At 42.1% G+C, this 13,889-nt stretch overlaps 1 protein-coding gene across 3 annotated transcripts in view; it reads left to right on the top strand.

The window, feature by feature from the left end:
- LOC116693398 (gigaxonin-like) overlaps positions 1-13,889 on the top strand; it is a 39,864-nt gene that overhangs the window by 5,371 nt on the left and 20,604 nt on the right. The window contains exons 7-14 of one of the 3 annotated variants that reach the window (XM_032522342.1): positions 114-235; positions 691-803; positions 2,509-2,658; positions 10,199-10,335; positions 11,232-11,366; positions 11,969-12,078; positions 12,154-12,332; positions 12,382-13,883. In XM_032522342.1, coding sequence (XP_032378233.1) covers positions 114-235; positions 691-803; positions 2,509-2,658; positions 10,199-10,335; positions 11,232-11,366; positions 11,969-12,078; positions 12,154-12,326 — 940 coding nt within the window. In that variant the 3' untranslated portion in view covers positions 12,327-12,332; positions 12,382-13,883. Of the gene's footprint in view, positions 1-113; positions 236-690; positions 804-2,508; positions 2,659-10,198; positions 10,336-11,231; positions 11,367-11,968; positions 12,079-12,153; positions 13,884-13,889 lie in introns of those variants that run through there. The other 2 variants (XR_004332915.1, XM_032522341.1) reach the window with 2 other exon arrangements.

The following is a 13,889-nucleotide window of genomic DNA, read 5'->3' on the forward strand; positions in this document are numbered from 1 at the left end:
ATGACAGAGGCAACAATGATTTTCTTAGAGTAAACCAGAGAAAGAGGTTAAATTAGTGACGACATGGTCGGCTCTTAGTCCCGCATGGTTTTGATGGGTTTTGTCCTGTACAGAAGCAGGAAGCCAACCGCTGTGACGCGCTGCATGTGTCCGCTCTACGACGCCAACAGACAGGCCTGGATCGAGCTGCAGCCAATGAGTGTCGCCCGCCTCGGCCACGGGGTGGTCGCTGCCGGTCAGTGCTGGCTAGACAGAAATACATTCAGCGCCACTGAACAGGGGCGGGGCTAGAGTGCTGACAATTAGGAATCTATTGGATCAGAGTTCAGTCTTGGGTGCCTGTTCTGCCAATCTTCCCGTCCCTTGTCACATGACCAATTTATGTTGCCATGACGACTATCTAAAATTCTGATACCATGGAGCTAGCACTGGAATTGGCAGACAGGCTGAAAGTGGCTGACTGAGCCTATAGAAAATAGGTATTCTGATATACAATTCTTTAAAATGTGAAACTAATAATGAATATGATGTTTTATTTAGCAGAATGACATTGTGTTCTGTCCCATCCCATATTTACTATGATTCTAAGTATATTTTCTATGCTGTATTTAGTAGTAGTAGTAGTGACACTGCCACTGTCAGGTCCTGCAAATACATAACTGACTAATGAAATTGTTTCTTGTCTGTCAGAGGGTTTTCTGTTTGTGATGGGCGGAACAGATGAACACAGCATGGTCCTAGACAGTGGAGAGAAATTTGACCCTGACTCCAACACCTGGAGCCCCATACCCCCAATGCTACAGGTATACGCAACCCTTTCAGTAACTTTTTTTCTGTCCAATTTCTCTCCCCTTTTTTCTTGTATTTAACTATAAACAGTTCAATCCCTCTCTCAGTTCAATCTAATAGACACTAACAGATTTAAAACGATTGTACCGTTTGCTATTGGAATTTGCTGCTGTTGATGGTATTCAAGCAGGATAAATTATCAGTCCACCATACAAGCTGTGTTCCTGCAGCCATGTTACATCACATGCTGCAGGCAGCAGCACAGATACCATAGTTCCAGACATAAAACAAACAGAGAGCAATGTAAAATGGTAGATCAAATACTGTGATCAGAAACCTTGTTCTGCATACATGACCACTAGGTGTCAGCAGAGCTCCAGCACGGCTTCAGTTTCAACACTGTGACACTTCCAGCAGATTTGTCACTGACCACGCATTCCCAGTCACCTGCTTACACTTTGTAGAGAAAAGTGGTATCATTTTTATGTGTTGTCTTTATATAGTTGACATGTTTTTAACAAAACTTATGTATGAAAATCACCCTTCAATATTTTGTTAATGTTTTGATAGATGAAAATCAGATTCAAGTTATTTAACGCTAGTGTGTGGTTTCTGTCGCCCCCGTGAGGAAGTCTAAGTAATGACAACAACACTGTTGGCGCATCCACATGGTATAGAACATCATTTATAATTCATTACATTTATATAGTGCTTTATCATAGACACTCAAAGCGCTTCGGGGGGGGGACACCACTGTCTAACACCACCAATGTGTAGCACCCACCTAGGTGATGCACGGCAGCCTTACGACGCCAGACGCTTGCCACACATCACCTTGGTAGAGAGGGAGGGGAACATATTTTTAGTGGAGTGGAAAACCTTAGTACCTGAAGAAAACCCACGCAGAAAGGCCCAGGACGACCAGGGTTCGAACCCAGTACCTTCTTGCTGTGAATCCACAGTGCTAAGCATTGGGCCACCGTGTTGTATTTAGGTTGTGTAAATGAAATAGCAATACTACCTTCTCCTAATACATTACACAAACCAATTACTAACCTGTTCAGGAGCAGTAAGGCGGCATTTGTGTCTGCCCTCTGTCCCTTTTCTTTTTTAAGCGCTCTCCAACTGGTAAAAGCCACACCAGGGGTTATACGTGTTTGTCTTTGCCGTCAGTAATTTTTTTTTTTAGATTTTAGTCCTTCTGCTGAACATGTAGTTTTTCTTAGCAGTACAATCACTGACTTAAACATGTCCTGGGTTCTTCTTCAGGTTTTCAGCCATGCCTTCACCTGTTGGGGCAGTCCTCTCCAAAGCTGAACGCTGCTCTTGTCCTTTCTCAGTGGTGACGTAAAACGCATCACTCAAGCTGCTGGGCGCGAATATTGCCGGACTCCACCATTTTGTAAACGTAGCCATACTGGGGAAATACAGAGAGAGTCTTGTTGAGCTGAAAGTCTTCTTCAGCTTCGTAGCAACTCATTTGGGAATGGCTTGAATGCAACGGACGTTCGTTAATGTAAAATAGTTGCACACTTCAGCTTTAAACCACTATCTAAAATGCAAATCAAAAACGCAGTTGGAGACATGAAAGCAAAGCTTGGTGTCATACCTGAGCTTTTAAATGTGATTTCAAATGTTCAAAACACGTGAATGGAGCATTTGAGCCCAAAAGGTTTATGTGTGACTGACATTGCTTTGGTCTGATTATCATCCCACTAGCCTCGTCAGAACTTTGGGGTGGTGGAACTGGATGGTCTGATCTATGTTCTTGGAGGAGAGAACAAAGAAATGGAGCTGATCACTGTTGAAGTGTTTGACCCTCACCTCAGTACCTGGAGAATGCAGACCAGTATGACTATGATCCGCAAGGTAATGACACACATACTAATATCACATTGACTGGATAGTAGAACATCTAACACAGTTCATGAGTGGGACACAATATTGTCAAAGACTTCAAGACAATACGCAGCATTTGTGCAGCCCTTTTTATTGACCTTTCAAAGGTAATTGATACAGTGGACCACAAAGTGCTTAAACAGAGACTGTATAGGGCTGGGCTTTGTGAACAAACTGTCGGCTGCTTTGTTAATTACCTTACAGGCAGAACTCAGTGTGTGCAGGCGGAGGGCAGCACTGTCTTGGGGCCACTGCTGTTCATCCTCTATATCAATAACATTGAACATAATATGTTCATTTTTATGCCAATGACACTGTACTGTATTGCTCAGCACCCATTGCAGCTTTTAACACGCTTCAACACAATCTTTAGGATTTAATACTTATTTTAAATCCAGAAAACAACTAAAGTCATTCTTTTTTTTTTTAAATTGATTGATTTTTATTTGATAATATAAGATATGAAACAGCTTTGCACCATACTTTAAAAACTAAACAAAGTCAGGATAACACAATAAAGCACTGGGGCTAGGGCTGCACAATTAATCGAATTTTAATCGCGATCACGATTTGGACTTTCCACGATCAAATTTGCGTGATCGAGCGATTATTTTTTTATAAAGCGTCATTTCATAGAACGCTCCGGGTTTTTTGCAAAGCCAATCTCCCGCTCCGTAAAGCCGTCTGCTCATGAGCCAGTCAGAGTAGTTCACTGCACCCCGTGCAGCTAAGTTTCTAGATTTAGGCAGTCCTAGAGGACAGAGTAGCGTGAGGAAATCTCAACAGATAGCTGTCGGTAATAAGTCAGTTTCAAGGTTTACCAGTTTGCCAGTGAACGCAACACTTTGTCCCATCTCTTGTTTTTCCGACAACAGCAATGAGCAGTGCTAGTCGGTGCTAGTTAGCGTCGTTTAGCTGTTAGCTCCTCTAGGACGCACCGGTGCTAATGTCCTCGCATCCGCTACAATGCTGTTTATATGGATATGGTTTAATTTTGCGTTACATGACCCATTTCGTCTGTAAAGCCGTGCCTGTGTTGGATCTTTCTACGCTCTCTCGTCCTACTCTCTCTCCTCTTACTCTCCGCGCCCCGCCACACAGCGGCCCGGTCCACACTTCTGATATTTGTCTACAGTTTTAATTTTTTATTAACACACTGTATATTGTTAAGTATGATGGGTATGCCTGTATTTGTACCAGTGTTTCCGTGGTAACTCTGCTATCGCGGCCGCCACGCGAAGAAACACGAAGAAGTTATTGAATGCAACTAACTTCAGTTGTTAGAGTAACCGTGTGAGACGGAGCTGCTGGACAGGACCAAGATGTGACTCATGGCCAGAATATAATAGTTCATAAAAATGCAGCGCTGTAATGATAAAGACGTTTCATCACACGACGTTGTGTTCCGCCGTTCGACCCGTGCTGGACCTGTTTCATGATCTCTGTGTCTCTGTGAGTAGCGTCCATCACACTCCCTCTCAGTTTAAACAGCCTATGTGACAATAAAATTTGTTTTGGTTAAATCTACAAATATCGTGAGATAATCACGATCAATTTTGATCAAAATAATCGCGATTATCATTTTGGCCATAATCGTGCAGCCCTAACTGGGGCTTATTTTCATTGTGGTTCTTTGGGGGGGGGGGGGGCAGATCAAGCATCAATCATCACATCCATACATATATTAAATAAATCTATGAAGATAATACATTACATAATAAAAAGTTGTAATATGATTGGCATCTGAGCCATTTTTTTAGCACCTGCTTAAAACCTAAGCTTCTAACCATCTTCAGATTTCCTGGCAACCTGTTCCACAGGCTTGATGCTCCATACAAGAAGGGCTCCTTACGCAAATTACTCTTAACTCTAGGAAACAACATCAATAGAGCTTCCCCTGGTGGAATATCTGTGGACATCTCTCACTCCGTTAAAATAATTGATTTAATATTTGGGGACAACCCCATACACAATCCTATCCATGCACAGGTGAATCTGAGAGACTTGATTTTCTACTTTTAATCACCCAATAGTCTCAAAATGAGAAGTGTCAAAATGAGATCTCATGGGGAGGTTCAGAATAAGCCTTATAACTGTATTTTGAGCAGTCTGAAGCCTGTCTAAGGTGCTTTAAGACACCCTTGTACCATGAGCAGCATGCATAGTCAAAATAAGGCTTCAATTAGAGCACTTGCCAGAATAACATCTCTTTCTTGTCCAGAAACCTTGAGATTCTGGCCAAGAAACATACTCTTTGATTTACTTTGGTAAGTACCTTTTGTGCTTGGCCCACTCCCGTCAAGTGGCAGTCCAGCACGCACCCAAGGTAACTTCTTTACATTAATCACATTATCTCGAACTAAGACCTTAAAACCAGGGGATCTTTTCAGTTTTATCTTGGTCCCAAACAATATGGCTTCCGTTTTCCCTAAGTGAAGTGATAGCCAATTTTCTGTCATCCACCTGCTGACATTCAATAGTTCTAAACTGAAAGTTCTTTCAACTATATTCTTATCTTCATGAGTTATCAATAACTCAGTCAGCTGCATATAAACAAAGTTCACATGAACATACAGACCCAATAGTATTCGACCTAAGACACTTCCTTAACACATCTGCTTCCCATCCTTCAGATAATAACTCAACCATCTGACTGCTGAGTCATCAAAACCAATGGCTTTTAATTTGCGTACGGTGTATACCAGCATACGCAAATTCTCAAGATCTCTGAGGTTCATCACTGGTATGACAGCTCTCTCTCATCATTGTAAACTGTATGAACGTGTTGGATGGTGTTCTTTATCAACACAGAGACAACACTGTTATATCTTCATATTCAAGGCTATTTTAGGTCTTCCATCCTACCTTCTGACCTATATCAGTGTAAATAGTACTGAGCCTTACAATTTTGGACCCCAGGATCTTTTCCTTCCAAAGGTTGGAACTGAGCTGGGGAAAAGGCGTTCAAGTTTGCTGCTCTCTCTACATGGAACAAGTTGTAGAAATCCATGGAACTTACTGAGCTGGTCTCATTGGTTGCTTTTAAGAGGATGATGGTTGACTTGGAGGCAGCCACATCTGGCTGTAGATGTTTTGCTGATGTGTTTAGGATTGTGGTTGACTTTGAGGGATTTGCTGTTTCAGTTGTTGTTTTTAGTGTTTTTGTGTATTTTGTGTTTGTATGTATACTGCTGCCTGTTGAAAAAGAGATTTTTAATCTCAATGAGTCTCTTCCTGGTTAAATATAGAAATATATATACATCACCTTAAATCAATATCCCAATTAATTAAGTGGAGCAGGTCTGTGAGGTAGGAAGGATCCTGGTTATGGAGGGCTTTGTGGGTAAGGAGGAGGACTTTAAACTAGCAATGTGTTGGGAAACAGGGAGCCAGTGGAGGTTCTGAAGGACGGGAGTGACGTGATGACAGGAACGGGTGAGAAGACGGGCAGCAGAGTTTGGGATGTATTGGAGTTTATTTAAGGCTTTAGCATATGAACCATAAAAGATGCTGTTGCAGTAGTCAATTCTGGAAGTGATGAAGGTGTGAATCACAGTTTCAGCAGGTCCTGAGTTTATTGATTCCAACGGGAGAAGTGAACATGAACAAAGATTATGAACGATTCCTTCACCCCATAGTCACCAAAGAAAATATTGGACCCATTCTTTACAAACCACATATGTCCGGAACATTCTGAATACAAAATGTAAGGTTTCAGACAGAGAAAATGAACTTTGTTCGATACCTGTTTCTGTCTCGGGATCAAACAACACAGAGAACCTCAACTAACGTTTGTGGATGCCCTTACAAACTCATTTTTCCCTAATGTCTTTTAGCTGTGGAAATATATAATGTTAGCAAAAGAAAATATTAATAAATTATTCAAATATAACTTTTCATCCTACCACATGACATTTGCTGCACTTTCAAACAGGGATTTAACAGACAGGAAGTGTGTACCATTTCATACCATTGGCGCGGCTTGAAATGTGCTATCTTTAGTAATAGATCTTTGGCCACGCACACTGTGCTGAGCTTTCCCAATGAGGCTGCACTACTCTGCTGTTTGTGACAGTATTTAGCCTCTCCCGTGCAGCAGTACCACTGCCTGCCTGAACTGTTACTAATGTGCCAGCGAGCGCTGTTTCACCAAAAGATGACATGCAGCTTTTGAGAGACCACCAAATCAAACCGGAGTACTGATGAACTGTGCGGGCCGGGCGTATATGCGTGATCCGAATCAGTGGTGGAAGAAGTACTCAGACATTTTACTCAAGTGAAATCAGCTATACAGTGGCAACATCTAGCTAAGCAGGCAGAACGTGTGCCCCATGTACGCTGAGTCCTTTGCTGCAGCTCAGGTTCGAATCCGACGTGCAGCCCTAGTCATCCCCCCCCCCCTTCCCTATAATATCTAAAATTAGAAAAGCCCCCGTAGCAGTTATTTTGCCGACTTCACATAGACGGAGCGTATTGTGTCAGACAGATCTCACAGAGTTGATTTGCTCCCACTTGGCCCAAGGCTCTCAGTCGCAAATGTCCAAACTCCCCCTGTTTGGTCTTGCTCACCATGACAGTCCTTTTTATTTCAATGTCACTGTCTTCACTTCTCAGTGTTGCAAAATCCCCCTGTTCTGGCTCGCTACTGCTTTTAAAAGGGAGAGCATGAGTAGACAACTCGCTACAGGTGTGACAATCAGTCCCTCCCTGCCTGCTCACCTGAGCCACCACCTCCTCCCCACACTCTCTCTCTCCCCACACCCCCACACAGCCCCCAAAAATTAGCAATACTACATTGGAAAAATACTCTTGTTAGTATAATAGTGCGTTCCATTTGTACTTGGGAGTCGGATTTCCAAGTTGGGAAGTCCGACAACCTCCAAGTACCCTGACCTCAAAATCCAACATGGCTTCTCTGTGCATCAACAGTAGGGAAAGCTGTATTCATATACAGTTATTAGCACTTCTCCCTTATTTGTGTCTCACTAAATCAGTCGTAAACACAGTCCTGTCCAACTTCTGTGGACATGTTGCTATGCTGTTTGTATGCACAAATAACAGCGTAATGTGTCGTTATCAACTGGTATTGCTAACAATGGCTAACCTGGCTAGAGCTAATCCCACTGTGAATTCTCGTTAAAGTAACACAGTCAACTTGGGGTGACCCTATATATATATATATAATATATATTATATATATATATATATTATATATATTATATGATATATATATATATATATACTATACATCCATACATACATACATACTACATACAACATACATACAGTGGTGTGAAAAAGTGTTTGCCCCCTTCCTCATTTCCTGTTCCTTTTGTCACACTTAAGTGTTTCGGAACATCAACCAATTAATCAATAGTCAAGGACACACAAGTAACACAAAATGCAATTGTAAATGAGGTGTTTATTATTAAAGGTAAAAAAAAATCCAAACCATCATGGCCCTGTGTGAAAAAGTGAGCCCCCCTTTTAAAACATACTATAACTGTGGTTGTCCACACCTGAGTTCAGTTTCTCTAGCCACACCCAGGCCTGATTATTGCCACACCTGTTCACAATCAAGGCATCACTTAAATAGGAGCTGCTTGACACAGTAAGGTCCACCAGAAGATCCTTAAAAGCTACACATCATGCCGAGACCCAAAGAAATTCAGGAACAATTGAGAAAGAAAGTAATTGAGATCTATCAGTCTGGAAAGGGTTTTAAGCCATTTCCAAAGCTTTGGGAATCCAGCGAACCACAGTGAGAGCCATTATCCACAAATGGCAAAGACATGGAACAGTGGTGAACCTTCCCAGTAGTGGCCGGCCGCCCAAAATTACCCCAAGAGCGCAGCGACGACTCATCCAGAGGTTCACAAAAGACCCCACAACAACGTCCAAAGACTGCAGCCTCACTTGTCTCAGTTAAGGTCAGCGTTCTGCCTCCACCTCAGGAAAAGACTGGGCAAAAATGGCCTGCATGGCAGAGTTCCAAGGAGAAAACCACTGCTGAGCAAAAAGAACATCAAAGCTCGTCTCAATTTCTCCACAACACATCTTGATGATCCCCAAGACTTTTGGACATTCTGTGGACAAAAGTGGAACTCTTTGGAAGGTGTTGTCCAAGTATATACTGTGCGTAGAAGGAACACTGCTTTCATAAAAAGAACATTATACCACAGTAAAATATGGTGGTTAGGGTGATGGTCTGGGCTGTTTTGCTGCTTCAGGACCTGGAAACTTGCCGTAAAAAGGAACTATGAATTCTGCTGTCTACCAAGAGATCCTGAAGGAGAATGTCCGACCATCTGTTCGTGTACTCAAGCTGAAACAAACTTGGGCTCTGCAGCAGGACAATGATCCTAAACACCAGCAAGTCCACCACCGAATGGCTGAAGAAAAACAAAATGAAGACTTTGGAGTGGCCTAGCCAAGTCCTGACCTGAATCCTATTGAGATGTTTGGTATACCTTAAAAAGCCGTCATGCTCGAAAACCCTCTAATGTAACTGAATTAGGACAATTCTGCAAAGATGAGTGGGCCAACATTCCTCCAGGACGCTGTAAAAGCCTCATTGCACGTTATCACAAACGCTGGGTGCAGTTGTTGCTGCTAAGGGGGCCCACCAGTTATTAGTTTAGGGGGCAATCACTGTTTCACACAGGGCCATGATGGTTTGGATTTTTTTTCACCTTTAATAATAACACCTTCATTTACATTGCATTTTGTGTTTACTTGTGTTGTCTGACTATTGTTTAAATTGGTTTGATGTTCCGAAACACTTAATGAGACAAACATGCAAGGAACGGAAATGAGGAAGGGGGCAAACACTTTTTCACACACACGTGTGTGTGTGTGTGTGTGTGTGTGTGTGTGTGTGTGTGTGTGTGTGTGTGTGTGTGTGTGTATATATATATACACAATATTTGCAGCAAAATATACTAGAAGAACAAAAGTAAAAGTAATTATTATGCAGAAAGGCCCATTTTCAGAATCATGTATTATATTACAACATTAAAGTGATTAACAAATCAATGCATCACAAACTATAATTCAGTAACTGGTAAAAGTGGGGCTACTTTATTTATCTGGGACTTCTCTCACCCCTCATTTCCTATAATTGTTAAAATAAAGGCAAAAGATTCAGGTAAAATTATTTTGTTGCTGATTAATTTGCTGTCCAACAGTTGTTTTGGTGTTTTAAAAAAAAAACCTTTTCTGTCAACCCAAATAAAAGAGGACCTAGAAGACCTGAGACATTTATTAGATCACCAACATAAAAATTGACTTTTCCTGCCTCCTTGTTGCCTATTTTTTGAGGTGTCTTACACACACACACACACACACTTAAAATGACCAAGGAGAATGGGCCCATGGCCATAACCACCCTTGGACTAATGCTGAGCGAATAATCATTTTCAAATCATTCAGCCCTACCTTAGACCAAGTGATTAATTGTCCTGTCCCCACATGCCGTGACTGTTACAGTTGTGTCTGTTTTCTCCTTCAGGTCGGCTGCTATGCCTCCATGAATAACAAGATCTATGCTATAGGTGGGGGCTCCTACGGGAAGCTGTTTGACTCTGTTGAATGCTATGACCCCAAAACCCTGCAGTGGACAGGTCTCTGTCCTCTAAAAGAGAGAAGGTAAACACAAACTCTCATTGCATTAGCTGTTGTGGTCTGAGCAGGACAAAAGTTAAAGTTAAAAGTTGATCAGCTGACACACAAGTCAGTTTAATATCGGTTTTCTTCTTCTCATGTTGCTGTCTTGTTAGCTTGTCTTTTCTTTCCATTGAAGATATTTGTCACATGTTATATGAACTTGCTGTTTAATATAAGCATTTAACTTCAGCCTGGGACACTTAACGTTGCACAACAGGAATGAGTCATTGTCGCTCTCTTAGAACTTAAGTTTTAGTTTCCGTTTCACTCAGATGACACCATATTATCATACTGAAATCATGGCACTCATATCAAAATGTTGTTTAGGATGATGAAGTAACCACAACTGAGGGTGTTGTTGAGTCACACCATGGCATATACACTTGCTAGTCATAGCAGAATCGGTGATCCTCAGATGTGAAGAAATGTCTTTCGGTTTGCATATCTCTTGATTGAAAGTACCATTTTTGTATGATAGAAATGGGTTGATATCAAGCTAATACATGCACTAAACCGCTCAGGGAGGTAAGTGACATCATGCACTGGAGAGTTAACATTGCTGGGATAAAGTCTGACCTTTGGTAGTCACACATTGCCTGGCCTTCCTCTACAGCGCTGCGGAGGAAGGTCTGTCGAGTCCCCACAGCATTATGGGAAGGAAGGAAAACATGCTCTGGTTTATTGGCATTTCTTTAAACCCTAAACCTGCCCAGGACGGTTGGGATTGGTTTAAAGAAATCCAAACAAAGCAGAGTGTTTTCCCTCCATACCAGAATAACGAATGCGGTGTAGTCAGACCATACTCCAGCGCTGGGGAGATAAGTCTGGCAATGCGAGCCTATCCATAACAATCGTTTTTCCGTTATTTTCCTGGTAAGGTTTGGGTCGGTGGCATGTGGCGTCGGCCAGGAGCTCTATGTATTTGGGGGAGTTAGAAGCAAGGAGCAAGACAACCCCGAGCAAAGACAGATGATGACCTGCCAGTCTGAGTTCTACCATGACGACATGAGGAGGTCAGTAAGGAAATACTGCTTCAGAAGGATGCAGAAAGGAAAGCTACTCCTAAATAGCAGCTAATTATTTTCAGAGCAAAATACCGGTCTTGAAATTTAACATCAACTAAGCCCTAAATTCTATTTTTTCAAGCCAAGTATTGCTAAAGAATGAAATGTGTTTTATGCCTGTGGTACAATCTGAGAGAGACTCAGTAACACAAAAGATGATTGGATGCAATATGAGTCGCATTTTTGGTCTCATTTGCAGTCGTAATACAGTGAAATTATGTTTGGGCTAGCGAAGGAAAGAAGAAGAAAACATTAGAGGTAGTGTTGCATGGACGTAAGAAAATTCAGACCTGTTTAAAATAATGTAAGACCTCGAACACCATACTTAAGTGAACGTAAGATTTTTAAGGCCTAAAATTTAGATATTTTTAAGACCCCGTGGAAACCCTGCAAATACCTGTGTATGTTGTTGTCAAATGGAAACAAAATGTACAAATATCCTTGTCCTACATTTTTTATAATCTGAAAATCAAGAAACTAATCAAGAAAATTGTCAATGAAATTCTTTTTTCCGTAATTTATTTTTGATACCCATATCTGTTGTGGTGCAGGTGGATGTTCCTGGATGACCAGTCCTTGTGTATCCAGACCAGCTCCTCCTTTGTTTACGGTGCGGTGCCCATCGGAGCCAGCATTTATGTCGTGGGAGACCTAGACACAGGTCAGTAAGAAGAAAAACCGAGGGTTACGGTAACGACATTTGAACGTCTAAGGGTGGTGTTTCTTGTGCGTACAGGAACAAGCTTCGACTACATCCGGGAGTTTCGCCGCAGCACTGGGACGTGGCAACGCACCAAGCCTATGTTACCCACCGACCTCTCCAAAACGGCCTGCTCCGCCCTGCGCATCGCCAACTGTCGACTGTTCCGCCTTCAGTTGAGCCAGGGCATGTTCCGAATCCGAGTCTGACTTCAGGACGCCAGCCAGCGGCCCACTGTCAGCTCCGTACTCCACTTTATTGCACACTGGTACTTTCTACCTGCTGTAGGTCTGGGTTTAGGGATTAGGTGAACACTAAGGTATTATAGTCGCTAGATATTGAGGATTGTGACTCTACGTTTAGGGGTTTATACTCCACTTAGACTTGACAGGACAGAAGTTCATTCAAACTCGTTTTTAACCCTATAGGTTTTTATGTCATTTTTTATAAACCTAAATATTTTTTTCTTTTTAACATGGGGTTTGATTGTTTTTTGCTTTTTATTCAAATAGACATTCCTCATTTGTGATGTTTACTGGTGATCGGTGGCTTGGTGAGGGATTTAAACTGTAAACAAGACTTAAACATAATATATAATATAATAAAATAAATTAACAATCACATTATTAGAAGAGGGATTATGGTTAAGATTTTAAAAGCACCGCCGTGCAGTTTGTATTTTAGTGTTGTATTATGTCTGGTGGTGTATCTTTCTGACAACACAATCATTTGTCCTGATATTTGCCACAGCTGCAGTGGAGGTTAAGGGTTGGAAATCTTTTAGACTGTGTCAGTACCCTAGAATCAGACAGCAATGGAGCCTTCTGCACAGTAACAAGGATCCTGTGCATCCTGGCAGTCTATGTCACACCGTACAGTATTAACTTCGGGACTTGTCAGGCTGTTCAAATTGTAGTGCTGTAAAGTAAATAGAAAAGAAATATGCAAGCAGCCAAGCCTTGTTAACTCCATCTGTGACGCTTTCTAGTTTAGAAATGCAGCAAAACCAAAAATGTGGCCAAAGCTATATCTGTTTACGTCCAAATGACAAAGCCCTCTAGGGGCCGTAGGAATGATGTCTGTTTGGGGGGTGGTACCGTGAGGTTTTCATAGAGCCATAAAAGGAGGAGGTGTTAGGGATGGATGGGTCAACTAAAAGTCTGACTTGAACAGCATGGGAGACTGCTAAGCCTACACAGGATAAGCGCTTTGCTTAGGGCGCAGAGCGGAGCGTCATCAAGGGTGGCAAGGAAGCTATTTCCTGTTGCTGAGAAACAACATACTGTTGTCTCATTGGTTGTGCTTTTGAAAGGTCAGCAGCATCTAGGTCAAAGTTAAAACTATTTCAACTTTAAGCACCACGCAAAGCGGCAACTCTGAGCGGTGCGTGACGCCAGGGGTAGTGCAGCGCCTAGTTGTGGGTCTTGATTTGAGGCTGATTAAAGTCCTGATCACCCTGTCGTGGTTGTATTTGCTATAACAACCGCCTGGCTCTACATCGTCCTTTACATATTGAATTATTGCCCAGCCATACAACCACCTTAAAGTGCCCATATTGTGAAACAATCACTTTTTCTGGGATTTGAGCGGTTATTTTGTGTCTCTGGTGCTTCCACACTCATACACACTTGGAAAAACCCATCCATGGTTTTCTGAGTGAGATCTGGTTTCTGAATGTCCTGTCTTCAGTCTCCAGGTGAGCTGTTCAACATTTGCACGGCTTTCTACATCACTAGACGACGTGGCTAACCGTAGCATGCTAGCTCGTTCTC

The sequence above is a fragment of the Etheostoma spectabile genome, chromosome 8 (genome assembly GCF_008692095.1).
Source record: "Etheostoma spectabile isolate EspeVRDwgs_2016 chromosome 8, UIUC_Espe_1.0, whole genome shotgun sequence".
NCBI lineage: Eukaryota > Metazoa > Chordata > Actinopteri > Perciformes > Percidae > Etheostoma > Etheostoma spectabile.